General features: G+C 33.6%; 5 protein-coding genes across 6 annotated transcripts; 3 read left to right on the top strand and 2 right to left on the bottom strand.

Moving 5' to 3' along the window:
• Positions 1 to 2,153: 2,153 nt before the first annotated feature.
• On the top strand, positions 2,154 to 8,536 carry LOC105159074 (alpha/beta-Hydrolases superfamily protein). Its single transcript, XM_011076015.3, has 10 exons — positions 2,154 to 2,814; positions 2,947 to 3,014; positions 4,855 to 4,925; positions 5,056 to 5,325; positions 6,089 to 6,249; positions 6,340 to 6,395; positions 6,625 to 6,677; positions 6,744 to 6,873; positions 7,659 to 7,756; positions 8,097 to 8,536. The coding sequence occupies exons 1-10, from the start codon at positions 2,501 to 2,503 to the stop codon at positions 8,166 to 8,168; spliced, it is 1,293 nt and encodes a 430-aa protein (XP_011074317.1). The 5' UTR covers positions 2,154 to 2,500; the 3' UTR covers positions 8,169 to 8,536.
• Positions 8,537 to 10,822: 2,286 nt separating this feature from the next.
• Positions 10,823 to 12,018, top strand: LOC105159073 (EPIDERMAL PATTERNING FACTOR-like protein 2). Of its 2 annotated transcripts, XM_011076014.3 has the most exons (4): positions 10,823 to 11,004; positions 11,170 to 11,337; positions 11,432 to 11,466; positions 11,543 to 12,018. In XM_011076014.3, the coding sequence occupies exons 2-4, from the start codon at positions 11,229 to 11,231 to the stop codon at positions 11,801 to 11,803; spliced, it is 405 nt and encodes a 134-aa protein (XP_011074316.1). In that variant the 5' UTR covers positions 10,823 to 11,004; positions 11,170 to 11,228; the 3' UTR covers positions 11,804 to 12,018. The 2 variants fall into 2 exon arrangements, with proteins under 2 accessions (XP_011074316.1, XP_020548557.1); XM_020692898.2 differs by having other exon boundaries at positions 10,824 to 11,337.
• A 3,197-nt stretch (positions 12,019 to 15,215) lies between these two features.
• Positions 15,216 to 16,385, top strand: LOC110011698 (uncharacterized). Its single transcript, XM_088878585.1, has one exon. The coding sequence runs from the start codon at positions 15,782 to 15,784 to the stop codon at positions 16,223 to 16,225; it is 444 nt and encodes a 147-aa protein (XP_088734711.1). The 5' UTR covers positions 15,216 to 15,781; the 3' UTR covers positions 16,226 to 16,385.
• Positions 16,386 to 17,180: 795 nt separating this feature from the next.
• ERG28 (ergosterol biosynthesis protein) lies at positions 17,181 to 19,894 on the bottom strand. Its single transcript, XM_011076013.3, has 3 exons — positions 19,692 to 19,894; positions 18,073 to 18,279; positions 17,181 to 17,554 (listed from the first exon to the last, which is right to left on the bottom strand). The coding sequence occupies exons 1-3, from the start codon at positions 19,804 to 19,806 to the stop codon at positions 17,487 to 17,489; spliced, it is 390 nt and encodes a 129-aa protein (XP_011074315.1). The 5' UTR covers positions 19,807 to 19,894; the 3' UTR covers positions 17,181 to 17,486.
• Positions 19,895 to 21,602: 1,708 nt separating this feature from the next.
• On the bottom strand, positions 21,603 to 23,892 carry LOC105159071 (formin-like protein (DUF1005)). The gene is made up of 2 exons (XM_011076012.3): positions 22,994 to 23,892; positions 21,603 to 22,635 (listed from the first exon to the last, which is right to left on the bottom strand). Exons 1-2 carry the CDS (start codon positions 23,620 to 23,622, stop codon positions 21,897 to 21,899), a joined length of 1,368 nt encoding a protein of 455 aa, XP_011074314.1. The 5' UTR covers positions 23,623 to 23,892; the 3' UTR covers positions 21,603 to 21,896.
• Positions 23,893 to 25,880: the final 1,988 nt, after the last annotated feature.

Genomic DNA, 25,880 nt, shown 5'->3' with positions numbered 1-25,880 from the left:
TTGGGCGATTGAAATAAAGAGGAGGTTAAGTTTAGGAGCCACATACGTCAAATCTGGCAGTTTTGAGAGATAGAAAGGAATGTAATGTCATAAAATTATGTTCCTCTTTAACCTAACACTGCACTTAGATCAGAGATGTGCTGATTTTGGACTCAACTCAATCCAATTGAATATATGGTTTGTGTTTTTTTATTTGATAACTGTTTTGTACGATTGGTAAGATTTAGGCTTCATAATTAAAAAATTATAAGTTCACAAGTGTTCCACAAATGTGTCTATATGTCCACTTTTATAGTAGTCTGTTCATTCTTTATCTTATTTGAACATATTAATTGATTTGAATTGTGATTGAATTAATTTTTGAATTTAAGTATATTGAATGATGTAATGGATCGTACGTTATATATATATATATATAAATACAATAAAAGAATTTTGCGAAAGGACTAAAGAGAAATTTGGAGCAAAAGAATAGAAGTTTTTTGTTGTGGGCTTGGCACAAGAAAATTGTCCCACTAAGTTATAATAAATGGGCTGCGTGATTGCAACAGTAAGATGGAAATGGGCTTTCTTGATATGAGCACGGGTTGTACAAAATTCAAATTCATCAATGGTTAGGTACTTAGGTAATTTATTTAAAATTTAATTGAATATGAAATAAAAGGATGATGGATAGTTTTCTGATCATTCGTACTTGATTAGGTGATTAATTGGATTAATTAATTGAATCAACATGATATATAGATACTGACTGTTGCCATCTCATTTTTTTATATAGTGTGTATTTGAAACAAAATTGAGTCGATGTTGCTATCTTAATGATGTAGGTCTAAATCATTATTAAAATGTTGCTATCTAATAATGTACACCTGACGGGGCCTAACCTATCATCCAAATTGCATCTTAAAAATGTGTGTGATTAGGTGAGTGTTGGGTAATTCTTTTTTTTTTTTTATTATTATTATAATATTATAGAGTAAAGTTCGTGTTTCTGAATTCATTGAAACAGGAAAATTATTACAAGTAAGTTTTAAGATTAATTGTACTTTTTGTGGGTATAAAATCGCTACTTGCAACCTTTGATTCTTCACTTCACGAATGCGATCTTTGATTTTGGCAACTTTAGAGGTGAAGTTTGATACTTTGATCTCCGCTGATGTTGACTTGGGCCTTTAATAATATTAATTCAGAGTTTTTTAACTTATTCCCGAATTAAACGCTATAAACTTGGAGTAGTTGACTTGAAGTTTGGGTATTTCTTGGTGAATTAGATGCTTTGGTCTTCTGCCAAGATGATTTGTGTCTTGACAACGTTAATTCGCTGGTCTTTTGACTTATTCACGAATTAAAGGTTCTTAAACTTAGTTTTTAATCTGTTGAGTGATGAAATACCCCTATTTATAGTTGTAGGGTGGAAGAATTAACCATATTTACTTGATGACGCGTGATATGATTAGTGAAACACCTCTATTTATAGTTGTAGGGTGGAAGACTTAACCATATTTACTTGATAACGTGGCGCGATATGATTGGCCCTTTATGATTTATTTCCTTAATCACATCATGTAATATAAAATTACCAAATCATTGGTATATGCTTCTTTTATTGAAGAAAATATTTAAATTGCCTTTAATACTTTTAATTCCATACATGACAATATATGATTTTATCCATCACTCAATATTTTATTTTATAAAAATATAAAATTAATAGAAAAATATATTGTACATATCAATATAAAATTGACAAATTTGAATGCCTATAAATATATATAAATAATGCTAAAATTATACGATTTGGGACCTCACATCAAGTTTCAAGTTTTACTGGATTATGAGTATTTATTTCATTTTATAATTTCACTTATATGAATTATTATAATTTATTTATAATTATAATACTAAAAAAAAAAGAATACTTGAATATGAAACTTAAAAATTATAGAAACGAACACTGATACTCCTTAGAAGAAAAAAAAAAAAAAAAAGATTAAGCCTTTTAAAGTTAGATATACATATATTAGTTTCTCAAAACGGAATACAAGAGTTGACTAATCTTGCTCTGGAGACAACGTTCTTCAAATTCCGCCACCCTCAAATACAATTCGCCAACATAATCCTGAATCATAATATAATAATCCTGAATCTTTCAAAAACAAACAATTGAAAAAGTAAATGATTGATTAGTCTCGTTCAAGATCTTGACCGCTGCAAATTCCAGGTTTACCCCTAATATAAACACCATAAACCAATCCAAGAACTTCAACATGTTAGCTTCCTTGAATCTGGATTTTGTCTTAAAGTAATTGGAATAGGGACTGTTGTGTTGATTAATGTACTAATTCTAGAAAGCGAAGGAGTTTGAATGCATTGACTTGTATGCTTCTGCAGTCGCCCATGGCGCTCCCTTTTTCTTCAACTGACTTTCACCACAACCCGTTGCTCAGAATCCTGTACTTAACATATATACAGTGGGCGTAGAAGTAAAACCTTCTAGTTCATGTTAATGGGTTCAATGGAGATGGAGAATATGAGAGCAGAAACCGTTGGAGAAGAGAAAGTGGATCAAGAAAAGCAGATGGGTTTGGAGGAAAATAGCTCGAGCAATCAGAATATCAAGAATAAGGAAATAAGGAAGCAGAAGAAGAGGAGGTATCGTTTTATTCCGAGATTTGGGTGTATGAGATTAGACGACGGTGTTCCGGCGGCGGAGCAACCGGATGCAGCCGGGGGTTTCGACGTGGAAGCCGGTTGCAACGGGAGGAATCACCTGCCGACCCATCTGGTTGTTATGGTCAATGGAATTATTGGAAGGTTTGAGAATAGCAATGGATGCATATCTTCAGTTTCAATTCTTTCTTTTTTTGTCCCTACTGATCATGATAGTGTAGTCAATGATTATATGTTTCTGTGGTCGGTTATTGTTTGATTTACGTGTGTTTGCAGTGCTCAAAATTGGAGGTATGCTGCAAAGCAATTCGTGAAGGCGTACCCGAATGATGTGCTAGTACATTGTGAGCTCTATATTCTGTTTTGGGGTTTTGTTTGTGATCTTTGGATTTCATTGATTTGTCTTAGCTCTGTTTTTGTTCATCCATTGTGTTGGGCAATTTTAATTTATAACTTTCTCTGTCCACTTGCTGTTGTTGCATTCTTGAGCTTACCAGTATTAATATCTCTTACACGGTCGTCAATTTTGTACCCAAGTGATTGGTGGAAGTTGTTTCAAATATGTGGTGAAGTTGATGTTTGGGAAGTTAAGCTCGTAGTTCGATTGCAAAGGGTTGGTCCCTGAGGGTGGTACTCCATCTGTTTGGATTCTAAGTTTGATTATTCAAATGAAATCATATTTCGAATTAGTAGCAAAGCTATTGCCACAGAGAAAGTTAACGAGTGGCGTAAAGCTGATCTTATAAATGAAGGTTACTTCACTCTGTATTTGCATATGAATCATTGAAGTTGCACAGAAAAAGTAATGTTGTTGTTTAAAAAGCCCAGGTCATTGCATCCTAGGTAAATTAGTGTCCCGTTATATTGTGTCTTGTACAGGAAGTTGTAGCATTAGATTTATAGGAAGGGAGCAATTCGCCTTGTAAATTAGCAGTAGTATGAATTTTTTTTTACTGTACATTCATGTTTATTGGATGATTTTAATGAACAGAATATGTATATCTTTTGGAGTCATTCTCAATGTTCTTTACCTTGAACTTGAATGTGAGAATTTTTTCACTGAAAGTCAGAACACAGGACGGTTTTTGAGAATTTGGTCTTGCAATGAAAGAACCAGCATGTAAGATACCTGACAATGCCAAGTGGATGAATTTTGTACGACTTCGGAACGATTTCTTCCATGTGGATTCACATAGGAAATTTCAAGGGAACAAACTATGTTTAACATATCCGAAAAAATTTCCCTGCTCTTTAACCCAAATGAACTTCCAGAATAGGGAAGCCTAATGATGGACTCCTCAAACACTAAAACGAGGAACCCTCTATAGGTTGAATCTATCAGGTTACCTACTTAAGAGTCAGAAGGAGTGAATACATGAAATAATGAATTGCCATCAATGAAATAAGGAGTCAAAGGAAACACAAGCAATCTCATGAAAATAGTCAAAATTCTTAAACTTCCTCAGAATGTTCCCTGCTTATAAATACATGATCTGAATCAAGATAACAGTAAGGGCCCTTTATCTTACCAGGAAAAGTTCATCATGAAGAACAAACTAAAAATAAGGATCAGATTATCCAACATTTTCATCAAACAAAAGTTCCTCAGGTCTCATCCTCGGTTGAACTTGTCTATCCTCTTGAACTCTTGCCTTCATTCTTAATCAAAGTCGTGTTTTGTTGATTTATTCTTAATATCATATTGTATCTTAAAATCAGAACTCTATGAATTTCTACGTTTTCATTCTTCATGTGTAAATATTATTTATCTCTTACCTTTTTTAAATATTTATAAATCTTTGCAAGAGACAGACTCATAGTGGAATCAGGAGATGGATACGTTTAAAATAGTCAATTCAATTTTGAGAGCAATCAGAGAATTCCAGAAATATGTTGATCATATCTGTCTTTTATGTTGAAAGTTATATATTCTTTACTGAGGTGATCTCTCGACAGTGATATCAGATGGAATCAGTTACCAAGCCTTTAATATGTGACTCAAGCTGGATACAATGTAATGCTTTTATAGACTATCAAGTAGATGCCCTTTTGTATCTTCTAACTTCCTCGAGATGTTGAAACTTGTGAATTTTTACTGGTTGTCTTTACAAGAATCTGCATTCAGTAAAGTCAAAAGCTATGAATCTTAACCTGAATTATTCTCAATCAACATGCTATGTCCAGGCAGTGAGTCTAATTCTTCAATGTTGACATTTGATGGGGTTGATGTTATGGGGAAGAGATTAGCAGATGAGGTTTGTAATGCATTTACCTGCGAACTCTAACCTTTTGGCCAGTCATGCAAAAGAATGACTGTAGCTGCCACTTGAACCAAAGGCTTCTGTAGCTAGGTCTTAAAGGTTTGCTGCCTTATTCAACTTTCAGGTGATTTCTGTTGTCAATCGTCATCCAAATCTTCAGAAGATTTCTTTTGTAGGCCACTCACTTGGTGGCTTGATAGCAAGATATGCTATTGCAGAGCTTCATCGACGAGATTTAATGTCAAAACCTGGTGAAGAAAATGGTGAATATGGTGAGGATGAGTCTCACAAGTCATCTTTAGAAGAAAAACCAATGGGAAATATTGCTGGACTTGAACCTGTAAACTTCATTACCTGTGCAACACCACATCTTGGTTCCAGAGGGCATAAACAGGTATCTCAGTTTATTATATGTCATCCTCTCATTCTCTCAGAATGAACTTATTGCAGATATGTTGGAGAAAGTTTTCTAAATACCTGCAGAGTGGATATTTCTTCATGTTGTTGATGGTCTTTAAGTGCTTGCCTTAGGAAAATAACATAAAATCTATGCTTGTTCATTATTCTTTAAATTGTTTCCTCGGTATTATGCATCCAGTTGAATGGTCTAAAATACTCATCTCGTCTTTGTATGGTCTAATAAGAATGACAATTTGTCTTTATAAGGCACCGCATGTTCCTTAACTAATTCCATATTTTCTTAAAGAAAAAGGCCCTCACACACCCTGACATACAATTGATTATTTTAAACTTTTATTGACAGTGGCATCAGAATACATATACCCATCTATTTTCCTTTGCGACTAGATTTAATTCTCTCAGCTCCCATCATGTTACTTCTCTAGGTCTAGTGTGTTCAAGCATCATAGGTCTCCTTTTTAGTTATGATTCTCGAATGCTCACTTTGTCTATTGTTTTCACTTTCCCTTGTCTGAATTTGATGATCTCCAGCTTTTGTTTGCCCTTTCATTGGTATACTGTAGTATGCTTAATGATTTTTGAAAACTGATATCTGTATTTTTGTTGGTTATGTTTTAGTTTATTTGAAAATGAAATGTCTGGGTGTACTCCAGATAAGTACCATCATAAGTTACTCAGATGTTTTGAAAAAATGATCAGTAAGATTCTTGTGTCATAATAAGCTTATTCTCATGCAGGTTCCAGTGTTCTGTGGGTTTTACAGCATGGAGAAAGTAGCATCACGGGCTTCATGGTTACTTGGTAGAACAGGCAGACATCTGTTCTTGAGTGATTGTGATGAGGGGAAACCTCCTCTTCTGCTTAGGATGAGCAGTGACTCTGAAGACCTTAAGTTCATGTGAGTCATTATCATTTTCATTAGGTTCTCAGGCTTTCAACTATTGTAAAGTGAATCAATGAAGTTTATAAATCTTGCCTCCCATTGCAGATCTGCTTTGCAGTTGTTTAAGAGGCGTATTGCCTATTCAAATGCACAATATGACCGTATCCTGATTTTATTTTACAGTTTTTATCTCTTTGCCCCATTCTAATGTACAAAATGCATCTAAATGAAGTTTTGGTAGTTTAAGACTGATTTGTGTAAGCCACCAGAATTATGGCAGAAGAGTTGCAACTTAAGATGGTAAAAAGCATCAATTTTTCCAGATGCTAACAGGGCATTCTTGCAAATTAATTTTCTCCCCTTATATGATGACCTTGACACTTAACATAGATCTAGTTGGATGGAGTTCAGCATCATTGCGTCGCCGGAATGAACTCCCAAAGGTAAAACTTGCCACATATACTTGTAACTAATACACACCAAACATCTTACAGTGTATTTGTTTTTAGCGTAGGAGTCTTCTGAAAAATGCTAAATACCCGCACATTGTCAATGAGGAGAAATCATATACGGCGAATGCTCCACAAGAAGTTTCTTTGAAAGCCAAAGTTGCTAGACGCAGGACCTCTGAAATGGAAGGTGTGTTTTACATGAATGTCTCTTTTTGCATGGATATAATGTTATTCTTTTTTACCTGTTAGGATGTGTTTTTTAATATCCAACCAAGTTTTCTCGGATTAACTGATAAAGAGTTTGCTTTGCTTTGCAATTTATCACACACAACCAAGACCTTCTACTTCAGATGAAATTGTATCCTTATTTGTAGTTCCAACTATTACTTACAAAAGTCTTTGTTCATTCTGCCACCAAATATATAAAATCAATGCAATTTAGCAAAGAATATTGGTGCATGTGTTCATCCAAACCACCGTGCTACCTTGCTGTGAGACCAAGTGGAGCTTGGGCTAAAAAGTTCACTTTTCATGGCAAGCATACAAGTGAGAGAGAGATAGAGAGCGTAACATCCAATCTGATCAAATGTGGACATTGAACTTGGGGGTTATTTCAGATTGTAACTTTTAATTTGGCATTCAACTCAGTGTTTTGGTTTGATGGAAGTTGAGTAAGACCGGCAATATTAGGCACTGCCTCTTCATTCTTCAACATGTCAGTATCTCAAGTAGAGCAAATAAAATGTATTTGGCTCTACTGAAACACACCATCAGCTTCTATTGTTTCTTATCTTTTTTTTGTCTCAGCATTATATGTTATCTCACCAGAGTGTAAAGTTTTGAAGCTGCTTAAAACGTTAACATGTCTTACTTTCATGTGTTTTACAGCTCATAATCCTACTGTATTATGGGAAGGATGTTATTTACATTTACGACATAGAATGTTTAGATCCTATTCTGTTTACATTGTAGAGACAATGCTCAAAGGATTAACAAGACTGAGTTGGGAACGTGTTGATGTCAGCTTCAAAGGAAGTATGCAAAGACTTCTTGCACACAATACAATACAGGCATGTCTCTAACTGTGTCCTAAAACCAATAATATGCATACATGATGTTTCTTGGTCGATCAAATGATCACTAATATAATATCCACTTAGAACCATCGAATTTCATTGCACCGAATGCACTATTATACGTCGTCCAGAAATTTTTGAACTTTGCATTTTGGACAAAAAGGTTTCTGAGTCAGTTTGTTTAGTGTCTTCAACTTGAAAAGCAAAATTATCCTCTCATGGCACTTCATTTTCTTCATTTCAGCATCATCTCTTTACATGCTTTCTTATAGCTGCAGTTAACTTCTGAGACGGCAATAGTAATAACACGCCAAATCTCATTTTCTATGTTTAGGTTAAGACTTACTGTATCAATTCTGCTGGCGCTGATGTTATACAGCACATGATCGACAATTTTCAACAGTAGACAGATTTCCAGTTATACAAACATGGTTCATCACACGGCTAGGCAAGTTCGTAATGCTAGCAATTCTTTGATGGATTATTTGCAAATATCACAAGCTGGAATGCGAAAACATCTTTAGATCAGGCTACAAATTGAGGCCTGTACAGTACATACACCAAAGCTTGGAGTCTCGAAAGGACCTGTAAAATAGTTGTAGTGAATTTGAACTTCTACATGTAACCACCGTTACTTTAGCAGCAATTTTACTCATGTTGTTGCTGAGACAGAGTATAGATTTAACATTATGTCATTCCATTTTGGGATAATTACATCTATACTTTTGACTTATGATTTATTTATATAGATTATTTCTATCTTTTGAAATTGAATATGGTGCTCATATCAGATGGGAATTTGGTTTTGGTCCTACAAAATTGAAATTCATTTGTGTCTCAATCTATATTTCATACTTGGGATTGAGCAAACCCTAACCCTATCTCACGCAAACTTGTACTTATCTTAGGGTGGTCCACCCTCCTGTGCCTGCGGATCTGCCATACACATCAATATAAATATGAATACTCACGTCTTCTAAAATTTATCATCGTTATAAATATATTCTTATTATATTAAAAATTATACTTATCTCACTTGAGATAGACTCCGTCTTATTTTTAACTTTATTCAGTGGGATTTCGACAAATTTGAATGTTATAGTCCTAAATTATCTCGTAAAATTTTGATTGTAGTTAGACTATTTTATCAACCTATTTTCACGAAAATACAAAGGTGATCTATTGAGAAATCATGTAAAAATGGTAAAAAAATACTTTACAACTCAATATATATATATATATATATATAAACACATTGGCTATAAATGGTCATAAACTAAATACATTTTTATACCAATAACTTAGATCCTTTGACGTTTAAAAAAATATTACAATCCAAAAACAAATCTTTTACTGCAGTACATGAAACCAAATAAATATATAGAATCCGAAAAAGATACAACAATATAGACTACACAGTACACCGTAAATTACCCCCAAACTCCAAAGTGATGGGGATTGAGAAGTCACACTCACACACACCATTTATAATCAAACAAATTCTTACTTGGAATAATGTATACATATGTCAACGAGGGTTATAGTCCCAATATTTTAATTCACTGAATACAAGTACGTGTCTATATATATACATATATATATTTAAAGAATAAATTACAATAAATTCTTCTAAATTTTAATATAATTATTAATATCCCTTAATTTTAATGATCATCTAACAACTGACTCAATATGTTGGTCACCATTAGAGTTTCATCCATTCTTTTGTGATGAATTGATCAGAATGCCATTGTGGACTATGAATTATAATTTTATTTATTTTTTTATTTTTTTATTTAAGTGGGTAATTTTTTTAATATTTTTTGAAAAAATTTCATCCACCCATCCAATTTTTCTATAATTTATAATTTATTTAAAGAAAAAAAATACAAGAAACGCAAAGTTGACAATTCCAACCTCTATTAAAAAATTACATAATTTTATCAAACATTAGGGGTATTTATAATTCCTCAAATAACGATGAAGTTTTATAATTATGTAAAAGACCTCATGAAAGCTCATTGTAATTTACCTTAATTATAAATGATGATTATATACATTAATATTAGTAAATAATAAGTGTATGGATTTGATTAACACAATGATATTGTAATAAACCCACACTGAATGCGAACAAATACGCGTGTGTGTGTGTATATAATAGAACTCAAACCATTGAATACAAGTAGGTATATTTTGAGGAGAAAAGTAGTTGAGAATGGGGCAACAGTGAAGAGGCAGAGGCAGAGACGAGTGTAGCAGATGATGTATTTTTGCGTGGATTTGGAGGCAAGTGAGAGTGATGATGCACTTGAACAGAATCCACACTCCACCACACCACTACTGCTCAATGCTCATTCCCTCCCCACAATCTACATATTACCAACCCTAACCTAACCATACCTCTGAAATCTTTCTCGGGAATTCACGCAATTAAATACACCCAACAAACACTCTAATGAATGCTTAGGAAATATCAAAATACTTACACATATTCCAACATGTCTGTGTGTGTCTGTGACGGAGGAGAAAAGGAAAATGAATAAAACTTCAACTCCTCAAAATGCCAATCACAACACTAATTCTCAACACATTTTTTTACTACAATTTGATGTTATATTTAGCATATATACACATTGTGTGTATCAATTTTTTTTAAATATATAAAAAAAATTATAATTTTAGTTCGATAACTATACAATATGATAATTTTAGTTCTGATGGAATCAAATTTGACAATTACATTAAATACAAAATCTGTCGGAAATTGTAATTCAGCCAGAATTGTGGGCACATGCTAACTTCAAGTAAAATTTTAAACTTTGTAACGGATTTTGTCCTTAATATATCAATTTTTTAAAATTATAGAGTTTAACTGACAAATTAAATTTCGGTAGGACTAACATTACTACTTATGTAATTAATTTTTTCGAAAGATATGAAATATATTTTGTATTATATACATATATTATATGAAATAGAAAAGGTAGTAAGATGTTCAACAGCGGATATAGTTGAAGACAGAAGGAAGAATGCAATCCGTGGAAAAGGAAAGCCCATAGGGACCCAGCCCCAGCCCCAGCCCCAGCCCCAACCCCAAGTTGGTTTGACATATAGTTTTCAAGAGCGAGGAATTGTCCCTCGGAAAACCCTTTTTCTTGTTAGCATTTCTCACATTCCTGAGTTGCTGCAGCTGCAAAAACAGCCCCAAATGGGCTCATCAAACGAGGACAGGGAAAAAGGTGTTTCCCTTTTCTAGCCCTTTCTCAAGTTGTTTTCCCACTTCATCTTTTGCAGAATTCCCATTTGTCTTTTAAGTCCAATCATTGTTGTGATTGAATGAATCGCCTTTAATTATTTCTCTTTGACAAGTTTAAGAGTGTGTTTCTCAACTTGGATGTTTCCAGAGTTTGAACTTCCAGTACGTACTACTTCTGCATCATTTTGATTTCTCCTCAAGAATTCAATGGGCTGCCTGAAATTTCTCCCAACAAATAGACAGCTATGTATTTGTCTGCTGGCCTTTGCATTCTTCTGCTTGTCTGCCTCACCCTCTCTCCCATTCTTGGCTCAAGGTAAGTAAACATTCTTCTCAAATGTTCTTACAGTTCATGTTTGGATTGATGTACTTTAAATTCAAGTATTCTCTCTTTTGCATGTTTTTCTCAGGTAGACAACTCTCCAAACTCTCAGCTGCCACTCTGGTAAACATATTCTTCACATTTCTGTCACTCCTTCATACTCAAATTCTCCCTTTTGAAAACTGATGTTGTACTGCAGAAAACAAGAAATGAAGAGATTAAGGCAGTGAAAATTATGAGATCAATGATAGGATCAAAGCCTCCAAGATGTGAAGGGAGGTGCAAGTCTTGTGGGCAGTGTAGGGCAGTTCAGGTCCCCATTGTGCCCACCAAGAAATCCCTTATCAAAGCAGCCCATTTCCATGCAAACATTGCATATTCAAGAGGAGATGACATTTCAAACTACATGCCCATGTGTTGGAAGTGTAAATGTGGGGATTTCTTCTTCAATCCTTGGTGAAAAAAAAAAAAAAAAACTCTAATTTTTAGAGGGTTTTTTGTGGTTTAGTTTGCTTCAATTGTTAATATGATGATCTTGGAAAAATCCTTAATTTAGTTATAGCTTTTACTACAGTACAGAGGTAAGGTTTATGTTTTAATTTGTAGTTTGGTTAAGTTTCATGATGTTCTTCTGGGCATTCTTGAAATGTTCAAGTTCATTAGCATTTCGCACTACTTACAATTATTCGGCTGTATAATTATGTAGATTTATGTAGTACTCAATTGAACTCCATGTAAGTCATGACTAAAATTTCATTTCTAAGACATGTTTCCAGACATTACAGAAAAATTTGTGAATTTAAAGAAACATACAAAACAATCATAATAATAAAATATAAAATTATTATCTATACTATTAATTAAGTGAGGGGGTTTAGAAAGATTAAGATGTACAACATACCTTTGTTGGTCTCACTTTAATAATATATTCCTAGGCATCTATTGATTTTTATTTTTTTTCAAATATTTGTACATAATTTCATTTCTTGATTCTATTATAAAAAAAAAAGGCACAAACACATTATTACAATCAAATGCATAGAAATTGCTTTGTTTTTACATTGTACAGATATCGAGTGTAAGAGTAATGTACCTAATTATTCATCAGAGAAATTCAGGCAGTGAGGGACTATTTTGTTTTGCTTCTCAACGGTTGCATCGTTTTTGAGTGGGGGTAGATGTTAGTATCAAAAGATAGGAATGCGACAAGTGAGACAGCCGTGGGGTTGGTCAGCAGCAGCTTTGATTATTTCCGACCATGTCTTGTCCGAATTATCAAAATCAAAAAAGGATTGTCAGTCCCACACGACTACACCAAACATTAATCAATTCCAATCTTTTTATTTTATTTTATGGTAAATTATAATATTTTTTTTGAAATTTATTATAATTTTAAGTATTTTTTTATTATTTAAAAAATTATAGATATATATATATTTTTTAAAGCTAACGATCTTTTAACAAATACTCTTTCATGTCAGTTCAACCCATTGTAAAGGAGTATTTGTTAGACGTATATTAATACCGATGGTGTATTTGTAATTTTTCAAACGATAAGAATGTGTTTGTAAGTATGACAAACCTCATAAGAATCCGTTATAATTTACCCTTTATTTTATATTTTGAAATATATTTAAATAAATTAAATATAAGATCTATACATATAACGTGTAATAAAATACAAATATAAGTATCAATGTAAAATAAATAAATAAATCAATAACTATCTTTACAGTACGCTACAATTACAATTGAAGTATCTCAACGCCAACACATTGATGGGATTCAAGCCAACAACCATTATGAGCTTGTGGATATAGGACATCACTTTACTAACTAAGGTATGCCTCTTTGATGACTGATTATAATTTTAAAGAGTTAAAATGGGACGTATGAAATAATATCTTGACGTAATAATTAATGATAAAATTTTATAATTCCAGTGAGTTGGGTCATATATTCGATTCTCATCAGACACATAAGTGCTACGAGTTTGTTATTTGTCTATTTAAAAAAAAATAAAATTATATTTGAAGTATTTAAAATCGACTACTAAAAATATTTCATGTAAAGCGTGAGTAGACAAATGAAGATTATGTTAGTGGATCAGACACCTAAATAAGATTTTTATTGAAAATACAGTTAGCCATAAGAATTAAACACTTAAATGAATATATACATTATTATAGAAATCTGCCACAATTTTTCCAGTTTTATTTATCTGATTTATTTTATTTTGTTTTAGTAATGATATTGGCCCAATAACAAAAGGTAGCCCAAAAAGATAGTCCTGAGTCTGCTCAAGGGCCCAATATAAAAATACGTTTGAGTCTGCATTCATAAACACTATTTTCAAGATTTAAAATTTATTTTAAAGATCTATCAATAAATTTGTGGTCATGAGTTTGAGTCCATCAAACACGCAAGTATTTTCTCTTTTAATATGAATTTATTATCAAATTAATATATTATTTAATTTATTAATATTAATGTAATTGTATAATCATCGTCTACATTAAAAAATATATATATTTGGGGAGTCTCAAAGTTAACTATTTTGGTGTGATTTACTGTTATTTCAAATTTAAATTGAGTATCATTTTAAGAAAATTGAAATTGTTAATTTTGTTCTATTAAATATAATTTATCACTTTATTTATTACATTTAAATTAAAAGAATAATTAGTACATCAAAAGTTGCAAACGTATAATTAATAAACGAGAAATTAACTAGCTTGAGTTAGACATAGATACATTTATGGAACTAATCAAAATACTACAAAAGTAAGAGGATTTCTTTCCTTTAATAGTTCAAAAAACAGAAAATCAGGTAAATCAATATCTTTTTTAAAAAATAAAATTTTAGTAGACTACTACATCATCAATTACATTTAAACTCAGATACCCATATCAGTGAGATTCGAACTCACAATTTTTTTGATATATTCAATAATGAAACTTAACTCAGATGATGTATGGCTAAATTTATTTAGAATATTTTATAAATTCACACATAATGTAAGATGTTTTTTAAGATTATCAGAGACAGGGCCTTGTTTTAAAATAAATTCTTAAAATATTTGAATAAATTAAGATTGTAAAACTAGTGAGATGTTAATAATGAGAATTGTGGCATTAAAGTGCATCCACTTTTGCTCTCTCTTTCTTCTTTTATGTTGCAATCTTGCCTTATAATTCATGAAGCATTTTTGTATTTAGAGCCCATCATTTTCCTGAAACGTATCCACATTAACCAAACTCCAAATCCTGCTGTACGAACTTTCTACTTTTACCTTAAATTTTTAGGATAAATTGTAATAATTTTTTTTAAAATTTAACATAATTATGAATATTCTCTCGTCGAAAAAAATTACCGATTGTGTTTTAATAGTTGATGAAATTAAGTAATTATTGTATAGAGACCTGAAACTGTAAATTCTTCCCTTGCTGCATTTTTCTTTTAAAAAAAAAAAACAAACAAGGTAGATGGAAATATTTGAAAAACTGTGAAAAAAAATTGTCCACTTTGTACATAAATTTCTTTTAATTTTTTTAAATAACAAAATTGTGATTTATAGTATACAAGAGTATTTTGGTCATTTCATTATAAAAATTGATGAAAACTCAATGAATTGAGCTATTTGTTGGAGACCGAGGGTATTAGTTTTTTTTTTTTTTTAACAACAAAGAATATCTGTAATTATGTCAAATATTAGGGAAGCTGGTTGTAAGTTTTTACCCAAAATTTTATACATCATCTATTAAGTATGTTATTAACGTGAACATACAATAAATACACAAAAAAACAAAAACATAAAACTGAAATAAATGAGTCAAAATGATTACTTGGGGTGAAGGAAAATAGGCAGTTGGAACTGGAAAAGAGGCCCAATAGAGAAAGACCATCTGCCAAGATAGAGTTAATGCATTCTTGCTTCTCCAGTACCACACCCCCATACTCCCCCTTCCCACCCTACCCCCAAAGTGCAGTGTGTGTACTGTGTACTTATGCAAACCATTTTCTTGAGCTTCTATTCCAGCAGTCCTGATTAAAGAAGTGCCACCATACACCAAATATGAACTGCAACACCAACTTCATTCTGCTCCACTAGCTAAGTTTCTTTCCAATCTTCTTATGTCCACTCATTTTCACCTCCTTTATCTTCTGCATAAACTACTCTTTTTCACTACTCATTCTCATTCTCTGTTACCTTTTCAATCTTGTTAGCAGTATATGTTTCTAGCTCTTTATTTTTTTTTTTTTTGTGTGTGTGTGTGAATTTATGTGTATCTATGTGTGTATGTATATATAATCGCATGCTATGTGCATGAGAACTGAGTTTTCTCATGTTTGCCGATCAATCAATGTGAGGAAGTTTCTGATAGTACTATATTTTCATTGTGTTTTTCCAACCAGATTGGACTAACTAGAGTATAGATGGAGGGGAGTGGTCTGAAAGTGAAGATGCTGAAGAGATCAGGCAGTAGGAATCAAAGGTCAAAAAGCTTGAAAGTAAAGCATGCTCTTTGGATATTTGTGCTCCTTGCCATTTGCATATGGTTTCTTTACCAATCACATGACAAGAATGGTGGTGCTTTGGAGAGGAGACCTGCACAAGTGTCTGGGAATGATGAGTATCAATTATTGAAGAAGGGGAGGAAGGAGCTGAGACGAGGAGCGGATGAAGTTGCCGCAGAGGGTCAAAAGGATGGGGAAGAAGAAGTGGGAGTAGAGGATGGAGAAAGTAGAGAGAGAGAGGCCGGTGAAGAAGAAAGCGTCGATCGGGATGAAGAGATGGATGCAGGGGATAAAGAAAAGAGTGAAGAAACAGAGCATGATCAGTTGCTGGAGTTGATTGATGAAGATGACAAGGATAGGTAAAGATTGTTAAAGGTTAGGGTGTTCTTGATATGATTAATGATAATGGAGTGATCGGTGGTGGTGTTAATCTTTTGAGTTAACTGTAAATTCTAAAGGTGTTTGGCTGAGCTTGTAAAGCCTTTTAATAATATTTTATATAATGTTCTCAAGTGTTACATAATTTTTTTTAGAAAATTACCTTATAAAATCCAAAAGTAAGATGTTGGGAGCCAATGTAAGAAATTCCCTACTTATTTCAAATTCTCAACAAGTTGGTTCAGTTTTGTTTAAATTAATTGCAAATTTGCCATTAGAACATATTATAAACTACCCGATCTTATTTCACCCAAAGACCTCAAAAACATTATGAACTTATAAGATATTATAAATACAAACACCCTAGTCTTCCTTGATTCTTTTCCTGGTCATTATGAGACTCATCCTCAATATCTGTGAAATCTAAATGTCTGCTCAATTCTTGTCTAAGATTTCAAGTTCACTATTCATGTTTACACCTACCACTTATTTATCTTTGGAAGCATTACCATTTTTGAAGAAGGTTTATTGGGAAAACTTCAATTATACCCAAAGATAAAATAAGTAGTAGGTATAAACACTTATCATTCTCTTTCTGCAATCCTTTTACTAAATGAAATGATTTCTGTTGTCTGTCTAGTTATGGAAAAGACTGAACTGATGAACCATAATTACTTGTGTAATAAATCTTTGCTGGTAGATGTTAGCGTCTAACATCAACTCATAGCCCTGACATTGTAATCTTTTCAGGTAAAATAAACTCATCTCTACCAGCATCTGTGTCTAATGAATGTCGAGATTGAGCTATAACTTGTGTCCATAGGGCGAAGCAGTCACCACAAACCCAAGGAAATGCCATTGATATCTACAAGCCAAGAACACTATTTATACTTAGAACAGAACAAACTCCATACTTTGATCTTGTTTGAGAAAAGCTATATAGAAGATGAAAATCAATAGCATCCATTAGCAATCTAAACCCTGTCTGCAAATTCACATCATCCATCACATGAACACATAACACATTGATCAATGATCAGAACAGTGATATCATCTTCAAGAGTCTGAAAAATTATATGCATGCGTCGCAGTTGTAGTAAACTTGAAGCCGATATAGTTAGATTCTAATGAAGCCCATGAAGAATGTTTACCAAGTGCCCAAGTTATACACACCTTGACTCGTGCAAGGTTAAGATCAAGTATAACTGAAGATAATGTCCAAGTACACTTCCGCTTGATGCCACTTTCACACATGTTTGCTCTTCGTTGGCTGATGTGAATTCCACTGCAACAACATCCATATAATGGATGTGCCTGGAAATATACAATTTTTAAGTTTAAATTTAGCCAAGCTAATAATGTATCCTGACCATAACAATACGTAGTTTGAAACAGAAAAGAGAAAATTCAAATTGACAATGAAAATATTGTGCGTAACATAAGAATCCAGAAGGACAATTGAACTTGGAGCAACTAATGCATCTGAATTAGACCAGAAAAGAAAACGATGCAGAAACATAGACTGTTGTATGGGAACTCGTGGATGGTTATTTACACTGCAACATGCAAAACAGACTTGATTTGGTGTTTAGGAGGAGTGTTTGAGTGTGTGCATGGTTACGCATGACTTTGCACATAGGTGCTGGCATTCCCTCTGAAAACATGTGACTAAAAATATTGTTAGACATGATGCTACTGGAACCTCAAGAAATGATGACATTTGTTAATCTTTGGCTGAAAGCGGCAATTTCAGATGCAGAGAAGATAGTGTAGTCTAAATAGCAATGAAATGGAATTCAAGATAAACACTTATGTATCTGCAGCAACATTACCAGCAAAAATGCCAACGGTTGTCAGATTCCCAATAGCCATGGTATGATAAATCAGATACTCAGTCAAGAAGTGACCAAAAGCATAGATGAAGGATAGGAAAGTGGCCAAATATAAAGGTTTGTTGTCAAGGTTGAATGCGCAAAGAAAGCAAAGAGTGCAAGTCAACAGCGTCCAAACTCCAAATGTCCGTCCATGAACTTCAGTCACTACAACATGAAAAGTACAACTATGAAAATCCTCATCAAGGAATAGGAGGCAAATTTTGGGAAATTGAATATGGAAATGTTATATATAAATGCAAAAGGACGCAGGGAACACTGTGATGCTTCATAAACTAGTGCACATATTTGTAAGAGGCTTATACCAAATTCCCAGTTAGAAAAAATTTCCAGCTACATCACATTTATATTTATAGTTTGGCATGACTTGAAATTTTGTCAAAATGGGAATTTGTATAAGCCTCTAACAAATAGGTACATCTAGTTTATGAAGCACAGCCAGCCTAAGATTCGCACGGTATACTGAAGATAAGTAAAGAAACACTTCATTGGTATGATCTTGAAGCATATAAAACCATAAGGGGGTAAAAATTAGAAGAATTATCCCAAATGTCTAACATGGGCATAACATGGTAAATACCTCAATGCCCACCTTTGCTAATTCAGGCATATGAAACCATTTCGAAGAAATGTTTTCCCAGGGAATCTCCTCCCCTACATCCACTCTATAACTAAGATTTCAATGAAGTTTCATTGGCCAATTTCTTTCTGTCCATCCATACAAGGATTCTGAAAATGAATTTTCACATTCTAACTACCGAATTTAGACACTGTCTTTATTTGGTTTATACTTTAACTAGCTCGACATCCAATTACAGAAACCTCACCCAGACAACAACAAAATCTTTTAGCGAGAAATAAAATTTTCAAGTTTAAAACCATAAAAAGATTATACTGAAAATTCCATTAACTCCAGTAAGGAACCAGTAAACAAATAAAAAGCAAAGATTGGTTCAGCAAAGCTGTAGTGCAGAGGTACTATAAGTAAAGCGTCAACGACACATTGCTAAGCATTATACTCTCGTAGGCCATACTTCATTAAAAGAATCCATCCTCTAAGTTCACAAGGCAACCACTCTAATTTTCAAATCAAATCTTGAATAAGAAAACCCATATTTCCAAATGAGTATCAGGCAATTTGCCAGAAGCAATCAAAAACTAGCCGACCATCAAACTCAACTTGGTGATTTTGTAACTTATTTCTTGACAACAAAATCCAATTGCTTATGTCTGCAGCAAGGATCTGCTAACTCGAGCTCTACACATTAAATTACCTACGAATCCTACTTTCTATTCCTTAAACACCGCACCACTTTCTTTGCAGCAGTGAACGAAATATTCACAACAAAATGCGAACTTTAGGGGATTTCCGTCTTGATTTGGATCCAATCAAACACTAAAACACAAATCCCGAAAAATGGATACTCTCATTCAACCAATGCTGAAATGGGTTCGCTTCCACAAGTTTAATAAACATGCAATGGATCGAGCCCACATCAAATACACAATAGATTAATAAATGGAACTGGTTGAATGAATAAACGAGCAAAAATATATACTTGTGGTTTGCGAGAAAACGGCGAGGCGAAGAGCCCAAATGTCGAAGAATCCGAACCAAACGGATGCCAATCGAAGCGTACCCACAAGCATCAGCCACCATCCTAGTAGCTTCATCTTCGCTGCAGCTGCTCCACTCTCTCTCTCTCGGTTTCTTCAGCTCTCTGTTTATTCGTTTTACATCTCTTAGGCTTTTTTTGTTTCTCGTCACTTAAAAAAGAAAAAAGAAAGGCATTTCGAATATTTATTTTATTATTTTCCAAAACATATATTAAATGTATTTTGATTTATTACAACAAAATACAAATAAATTATATTTTTAAAAATATTCAAAATCACACACATATTTGATGTTTAATTTACATTTCATTTTAGTTTCTCGAGTTGCAAATAGATATTATAATCTCTCATTTCTCACATTTCTTCTGCCATGGTTAAATATTAAATAAAAAAATTAAAATTAATTATTATTTCTAAATATTTATTTTAATTGAGTAAATTAAAATATTAGAAAGAAATTAGAAGAGGAAGTTATGAGAATTAAAGAGTTAAATAAATGAATGTCAAGAAAAGTGAAAAAATTGGAAGTTATGAAAAGAGAAAGTAAACATTTGATGAAATAATATAAAAAATAATAGACAAATTTTAAGGATTCCAAAACACCCCTTCTCAACAATAATAGAGTAGTAATACGTATGATGCATCCAAGTTAAATTACATTATAACATGAGGAGGTGTAGATTTAATTTTATGAAAAATAGTGGATGTTTGTATATATTGATATAACCTCAAAAGTCCCAAAGTAATTTATCCTATATATTATTATATTAGTTGTTCTTCCCATATTTTTAAGGGTTAATTACACTTGGACCCCTCCTGAAAAAGAAAAATTACACTTTCTCTCCAAATAACTTTTAAAATTACATTTGCATTCCTTTTGAAAAATTTTCATTTACACCCGACTCATTTTTGTTAGGGTACAGAAAATATCGACATCACAAAAAAATTATATAAATTTTTAATTTTACTCATCAAAATATTCTTTTACTTATAAGCGGATAAATGTGATATATATCGAGTGAGGCTAACTTTGTTACATTTTTTCCTTGTAAATACAAAATTATTATATAAAATATTAAAAGTAAAATGAAAAATTTATGTAATTTTTTTTTCTAAAATCAGCATTTTTGTACAAACCTTAAAGACAGAAAGTTAGGTGTAAATGATAAAATTTGGAGGAAATGTAAGTGTAATTTTTCATTTTAAGAGGGGGTATAATAGTAATTAGCTCTATTTTCAATTGCGAAAGGAAAGAAAAATGTTTGAGTATTGCATCAAATACCTGGAGAGTGAAATCACCACACGATAATACATTACAACCCTGAGTTGAAGTTCCTTAATGAATGGATTAAATAAATAAAGAAATACTACAAACTGAACCACAAAAGCTCACCCCATTTGTCTCCACGTCATAAATATATATATATATATATATGTGCGTGTGTGTGTTTGTAAGACGCAGGCTACTGACTACAGCTAATTGAACCCCATTCCCACCTACAACTACGACCATTTCTTTGTTTAAAGTTTAAACCCATTACAATTACAGCTATCTCCCATAATTACCACACCACTCCACTAATCGATTATTAAATTATTACATCAACTCTTGATTCTCAACCCTACGTGCACCCACGCCTCGGCTCCACCCATCCCATCTCTTTTTATATCAACACGCCCACCACCTTATCAACTTTGTTTCCTTTAATAATCATACCGAAATGAAAATCCCATCAAATAAAATAAAAGCTGATAAGTATGTAAGGGAAAAACAAGAGTGTAACAAAGCAATTCTTACACAACAGAGTATGAAGCTGGTTTATACAAAAATCATCAACATCTTCAAATCAAAATTGAAGAAAATAAACATATCTCACTTTTTGATTCTTGACAACAACAATGGCAAAAACTCACAATCCACACACCAATAGGGTACAAAAACACCCTCCTCCTCCTCTGTACATTAAATCCTATTTTTAGTTAGTAACTAAAGCTACGAAAATCAGTCCAGTCATGACAGAATTCAAAACCCATCACCACTGCCCAATTCTTGATTTTTCACCACTCACATAAATCACTAAAATTCAGAAAAGAAAGAAAAGGGTAACAAAGAGGTTAATTAATTTTCACAGAGGTGGGAAAATTGATCAGAAGAGTAAATCCTGAGGAGGGCAGAGTTCCTTGCGGAGCTTATGAGAGAAAAGCCTGCAAGCGTCTATGCTCAGGTCCAGAGCCGCCGACAATGCCACGAATGCCGCTGCGTCCTCCGTGCAACTTACGTGCTGTACGCTCACTTCCACCTGAGGGGCCGCCGTTTTCCCCCTCCCGCTGCGTCCCTCGCCTTCCACGCTAGCCGACATTACAAATCCTCTATACATGCAGTACGGCCACAGGCCGTACCCGAAATCGCCACTGCTCCGGGGGCTGCAGCCCGGGGATGCGGCGGCGCTTTTTGGCGTACCTGTCGGTGTACCATTGCCGTTGCCGTTCAAGTCTATAACGAATTTCCCTCCCTTGCTGCAGCTAAGTGTTGACTCGGCTAAGACAATGCCTGCGGCGGCAGCAGAGTCTGGAATTAGTTCGAAACGGTAGCCCAGACCGTCGCCGGCGCCACGCTCACGCCAAGCCTCGAGGCGGCCCCAGGGCTTCCACGTGCCGTCTCCAGGCCGGAGAATGAGCCAGCAACCGGGGTTGGACCGGCTCACTCTGTCCGAACCGGGCGAGGCTACGAATGGCGTCACCATCGAGGCGGCCGCAACTGGCGAACCGGAGAGATCGTGGATGGTGATGGACCATCCCTTTCTTTCTTTTCCGGGCCTTTCTCTTTCACTCCCGAACGAAGTTAACCAACCTCTTGCACCACTACTGTGTTCCGGTGGTAAAGACCTGTCGATAAATCACAAAGAGAACCCCATTACGAATTTGTAAACTTCACTCTAAGTATGATTTCTTTCTATATTGTCTTTAAAATCATTCAAGCAAAACAAAGAATGGGCTTTACTCAAATATCAAGTTCATATGCGGTATTCAAATAGTAATGTGGAAGTGTGAATCCGAAGATTTTTTATAACCAAATTTAATATAAAACACCATTTTCCTTAACGTTTTTAATATTCAAACAATTCAAAGTGTAAAGCGTCTCGAATTCTAATTAATTTGACAAATCTTCTTTTCCGTATAATTACAGTAATAGCAATTCTTGTTTTCTATTTCTTTTACTTATCTTTTCTGCGTTTTACTTTACCTGGAGCGTTGATTGCGGTCGCCTGTACGAAAACTGAACTTGCAGGTGAAAACCGGCTGGCGAATAGACCCCCGGATTTGGAAAACCTGAGGGCTGCATTCGGGCTCTCCGTCGAACTCGAATACGAATCTCGGCTCCGGCTCCGCCTTCACATTCAGGTGAAACTGCGCCATGCCTTTCGCTTCTTTCCCCACATTAATCCACCCACTGTGGAAAACTATAGCCCTGGACTCCGCTGCCGCCAGATCCAACGGCACAGAAATTTTCCCCAGCAGACGCCCGGAGCTCAGGCCGCACGTGGCCCCGCGCCGACCGGAGTAAACCGATATTTTGAGTTGCGGCCTCTTTGAGGTGGAGAAAAGGGAGGATTTCCCAGTAAGCCTGTCGACATCGGGTTTACTTAGGTGGAAGCTCGCGGCGAGGGTCTGAGAGTTTCCGTCGGGGAATTGGGTGGTCTCTGGCGGAATGTACGGCACTACAGCGTTCTGGAGGAGGAAGTTATTCAGCTTAATTGTGCAGAAACAAGGCGACGATGAAGGGTGCACGGCGGAGCGAGCTGGCTTGGCGGCCACCGAAGTTTTTATGGCCAGATTCCCTACGGTTAACCTCACGAAAGGACAAGGATCCATTAGGGTTTTCTCGAACAAAACCCCACTATATATATATGTAACTATCTATTCTTTGGTGCTCTGCTCGGGTTTAACTAGCGGAGGCGGCGTAAGGTAAAGGAGGAAGGAGCTAATGTGCGCGGGCGGATTGGAGGAGAGGGTGTGAGGATAACAGCGGTAGAGGAAGAAGAGTCGTCCATAGGGATGCGCACTGCGCCCCACCACTCCTCACTTAACGACACTAGTCTGTTGTTGCTTCTCTCTTCATCGTTATTGTAAGCTCAAATGAAATCCAAATATTTATTCAGAAAAAAGGCCTTTTTATTAAATTTTAATAAAAATTAATTTATATAAACTTAAATAATTTATCATTAAAAATTCGAAATCTCTAATTTCAAATCCATCAATTCAAAAATATCGAACCAAAAAGCTCAAAAGATCGAGTTTTAATATTTTAATTCTAATAACATATATTAAAATTTACATATAAAATAATAAAAAAGTAATTAAGAAAAAATGAAAGCAAATATGAAAAAAAAATATATTTATTTCTGTTTAATATTAAATTTTATTTTAATAAATGTGTGGGTGGGGGTAGAGGGCTGGTTGGTTTTGGTTATGGTTTCGGATTTTGTGGGCATTTAGTTTGCTAACCTAAGCATGGATTACAGCTGTCGACAGCCTGTCCTCAATTGTGTGCCAGTCGGACGGAAGTTGACGGCAACTCTACCTATTCTCTTCTTAATTACCCATATGCCCCTCTTATTTATCCACCTTCACAATCAATTCTTTTCCATATTCATTATATCACTACATAACTTGCATTTAAAATTGATTTCGTACATTCATAATTAAATAACCAATACGTTTGAATAAAATAAAAAAGTACTATAAAATTAATATATATTTACTTTCATAGAATTTGAACACGTAACTTTTTTATTACGAGCTCTCAAATTTTATGAATCAAACAATGCCTCGTTGGCCTCATTTATAGTGAATTCTGAATTTATAAATAGTAAGTAACTGATTTTTGAATTAAAAGAATAATACAAATTTAAAAAAAACATAATTTGTGTTTTGCTATATACGAATGAAAACTTAGTAAATACATTTTTTTTATTAAAAAGTGTAATTAATTTTCTCATATTTAAGAAATTCGTTACGATATTATTTTTAACATTTTACATAATAAATTCTATTTTCAAGTATTTTAAAATTACGAAAGGCGTTTAACGTCTTTAACAAGTCTAATTTGTTGAGTCCAAATTAGGGTTTGGTCGGTTCAGAAATTTAGCAAAATGACTGTGAACTCGATGAATTGTCATCCCTATTTAAAATTGGATGATATCGACAAAAATAACCTTATCCCACTGAGTTTGTCCAGTATATAGAAAAGGATGTACTAATATCAATGGCAACAAATTGAAAGGGGGTTATTTAGGTTTTTCAATGTGCTGGGTATTGTTCTATCCGAATTTAGACTCAACAAATATCCATAGCAATTTTTTTATAATCTACCCATACACTATTCTATAATATACTCATATGATCTTATCTAAAAGAATTATGTAGAGTTTGGATTTTACGCATTTGAGGCCCACTTAATTTTATTTCTTTCACGATATATTTAAGTTTACATTCAAAACAAACAATTATGTTACTGAATTAATTTATTAGTGGATTTTCATAACCCGCCGGTCGATCAAATAAAATAAATTACTTAAATTCCAATGATTACCGTTGAAATTTAAAAAATGAACTTGATTTTGTCCAAATGATAGACCAATATTTATTTTAACTAAGAATCTTAAACTTGTTCAAATAATGAACCGATAATATTAATTAATTATGAAATCAAAACAAGTTCAAAATAAGAATGAAGACATAAGAGTTGGTAAAAATAAATGAAATTAAGTATAATATATCTAACTTTCATTTAAATCTCTCGGGTATCATTTGAATTTGCATTTGCATTCAACTCTGATTTGATGAAGTTTTAATAATTTGACTTAAATAAATTTTATTTATTCTGTATATTACTCAAATTTAACTAAATTATATTTCATCCGTATTTTTTATTTATTACATATCAATTAAATTTTGCTTAATTTGATCATAAATTAATTTTGAGTGACTACGAAATCAATATGTTAGGATATTAACCCATTACCCATAGCCATGTGTATTTTAGGATATTAAATCCTACCCATATCCACTTGTTTAATTTTATGAGTTTACGATAGGGTAGGGTCTCTTACGCATAGAGTATGTGTATG

This window comes from Sesamum indicum, linkage group LG3, assembly GCF_026168435.1.
Source record: "Sesamum indicum cultivar Baizhima isolate 11 linkage group LG3, ASM2616843v1, whole genome shotgun sequence".
Classification (NCBI taxonomy): domain Eukaryota; kingdom Viridiplantae; phylum Streptophyta; class Magnoliopsida; order Lamiales; family Pedaliaceae; genus Sesamum; species Sesamum indicum.
The sequence above is the reverse complement of the archived record's forward strand: the minus strand, read 5'-3'. Positions and strand labels throughout refer to the sequence as shown.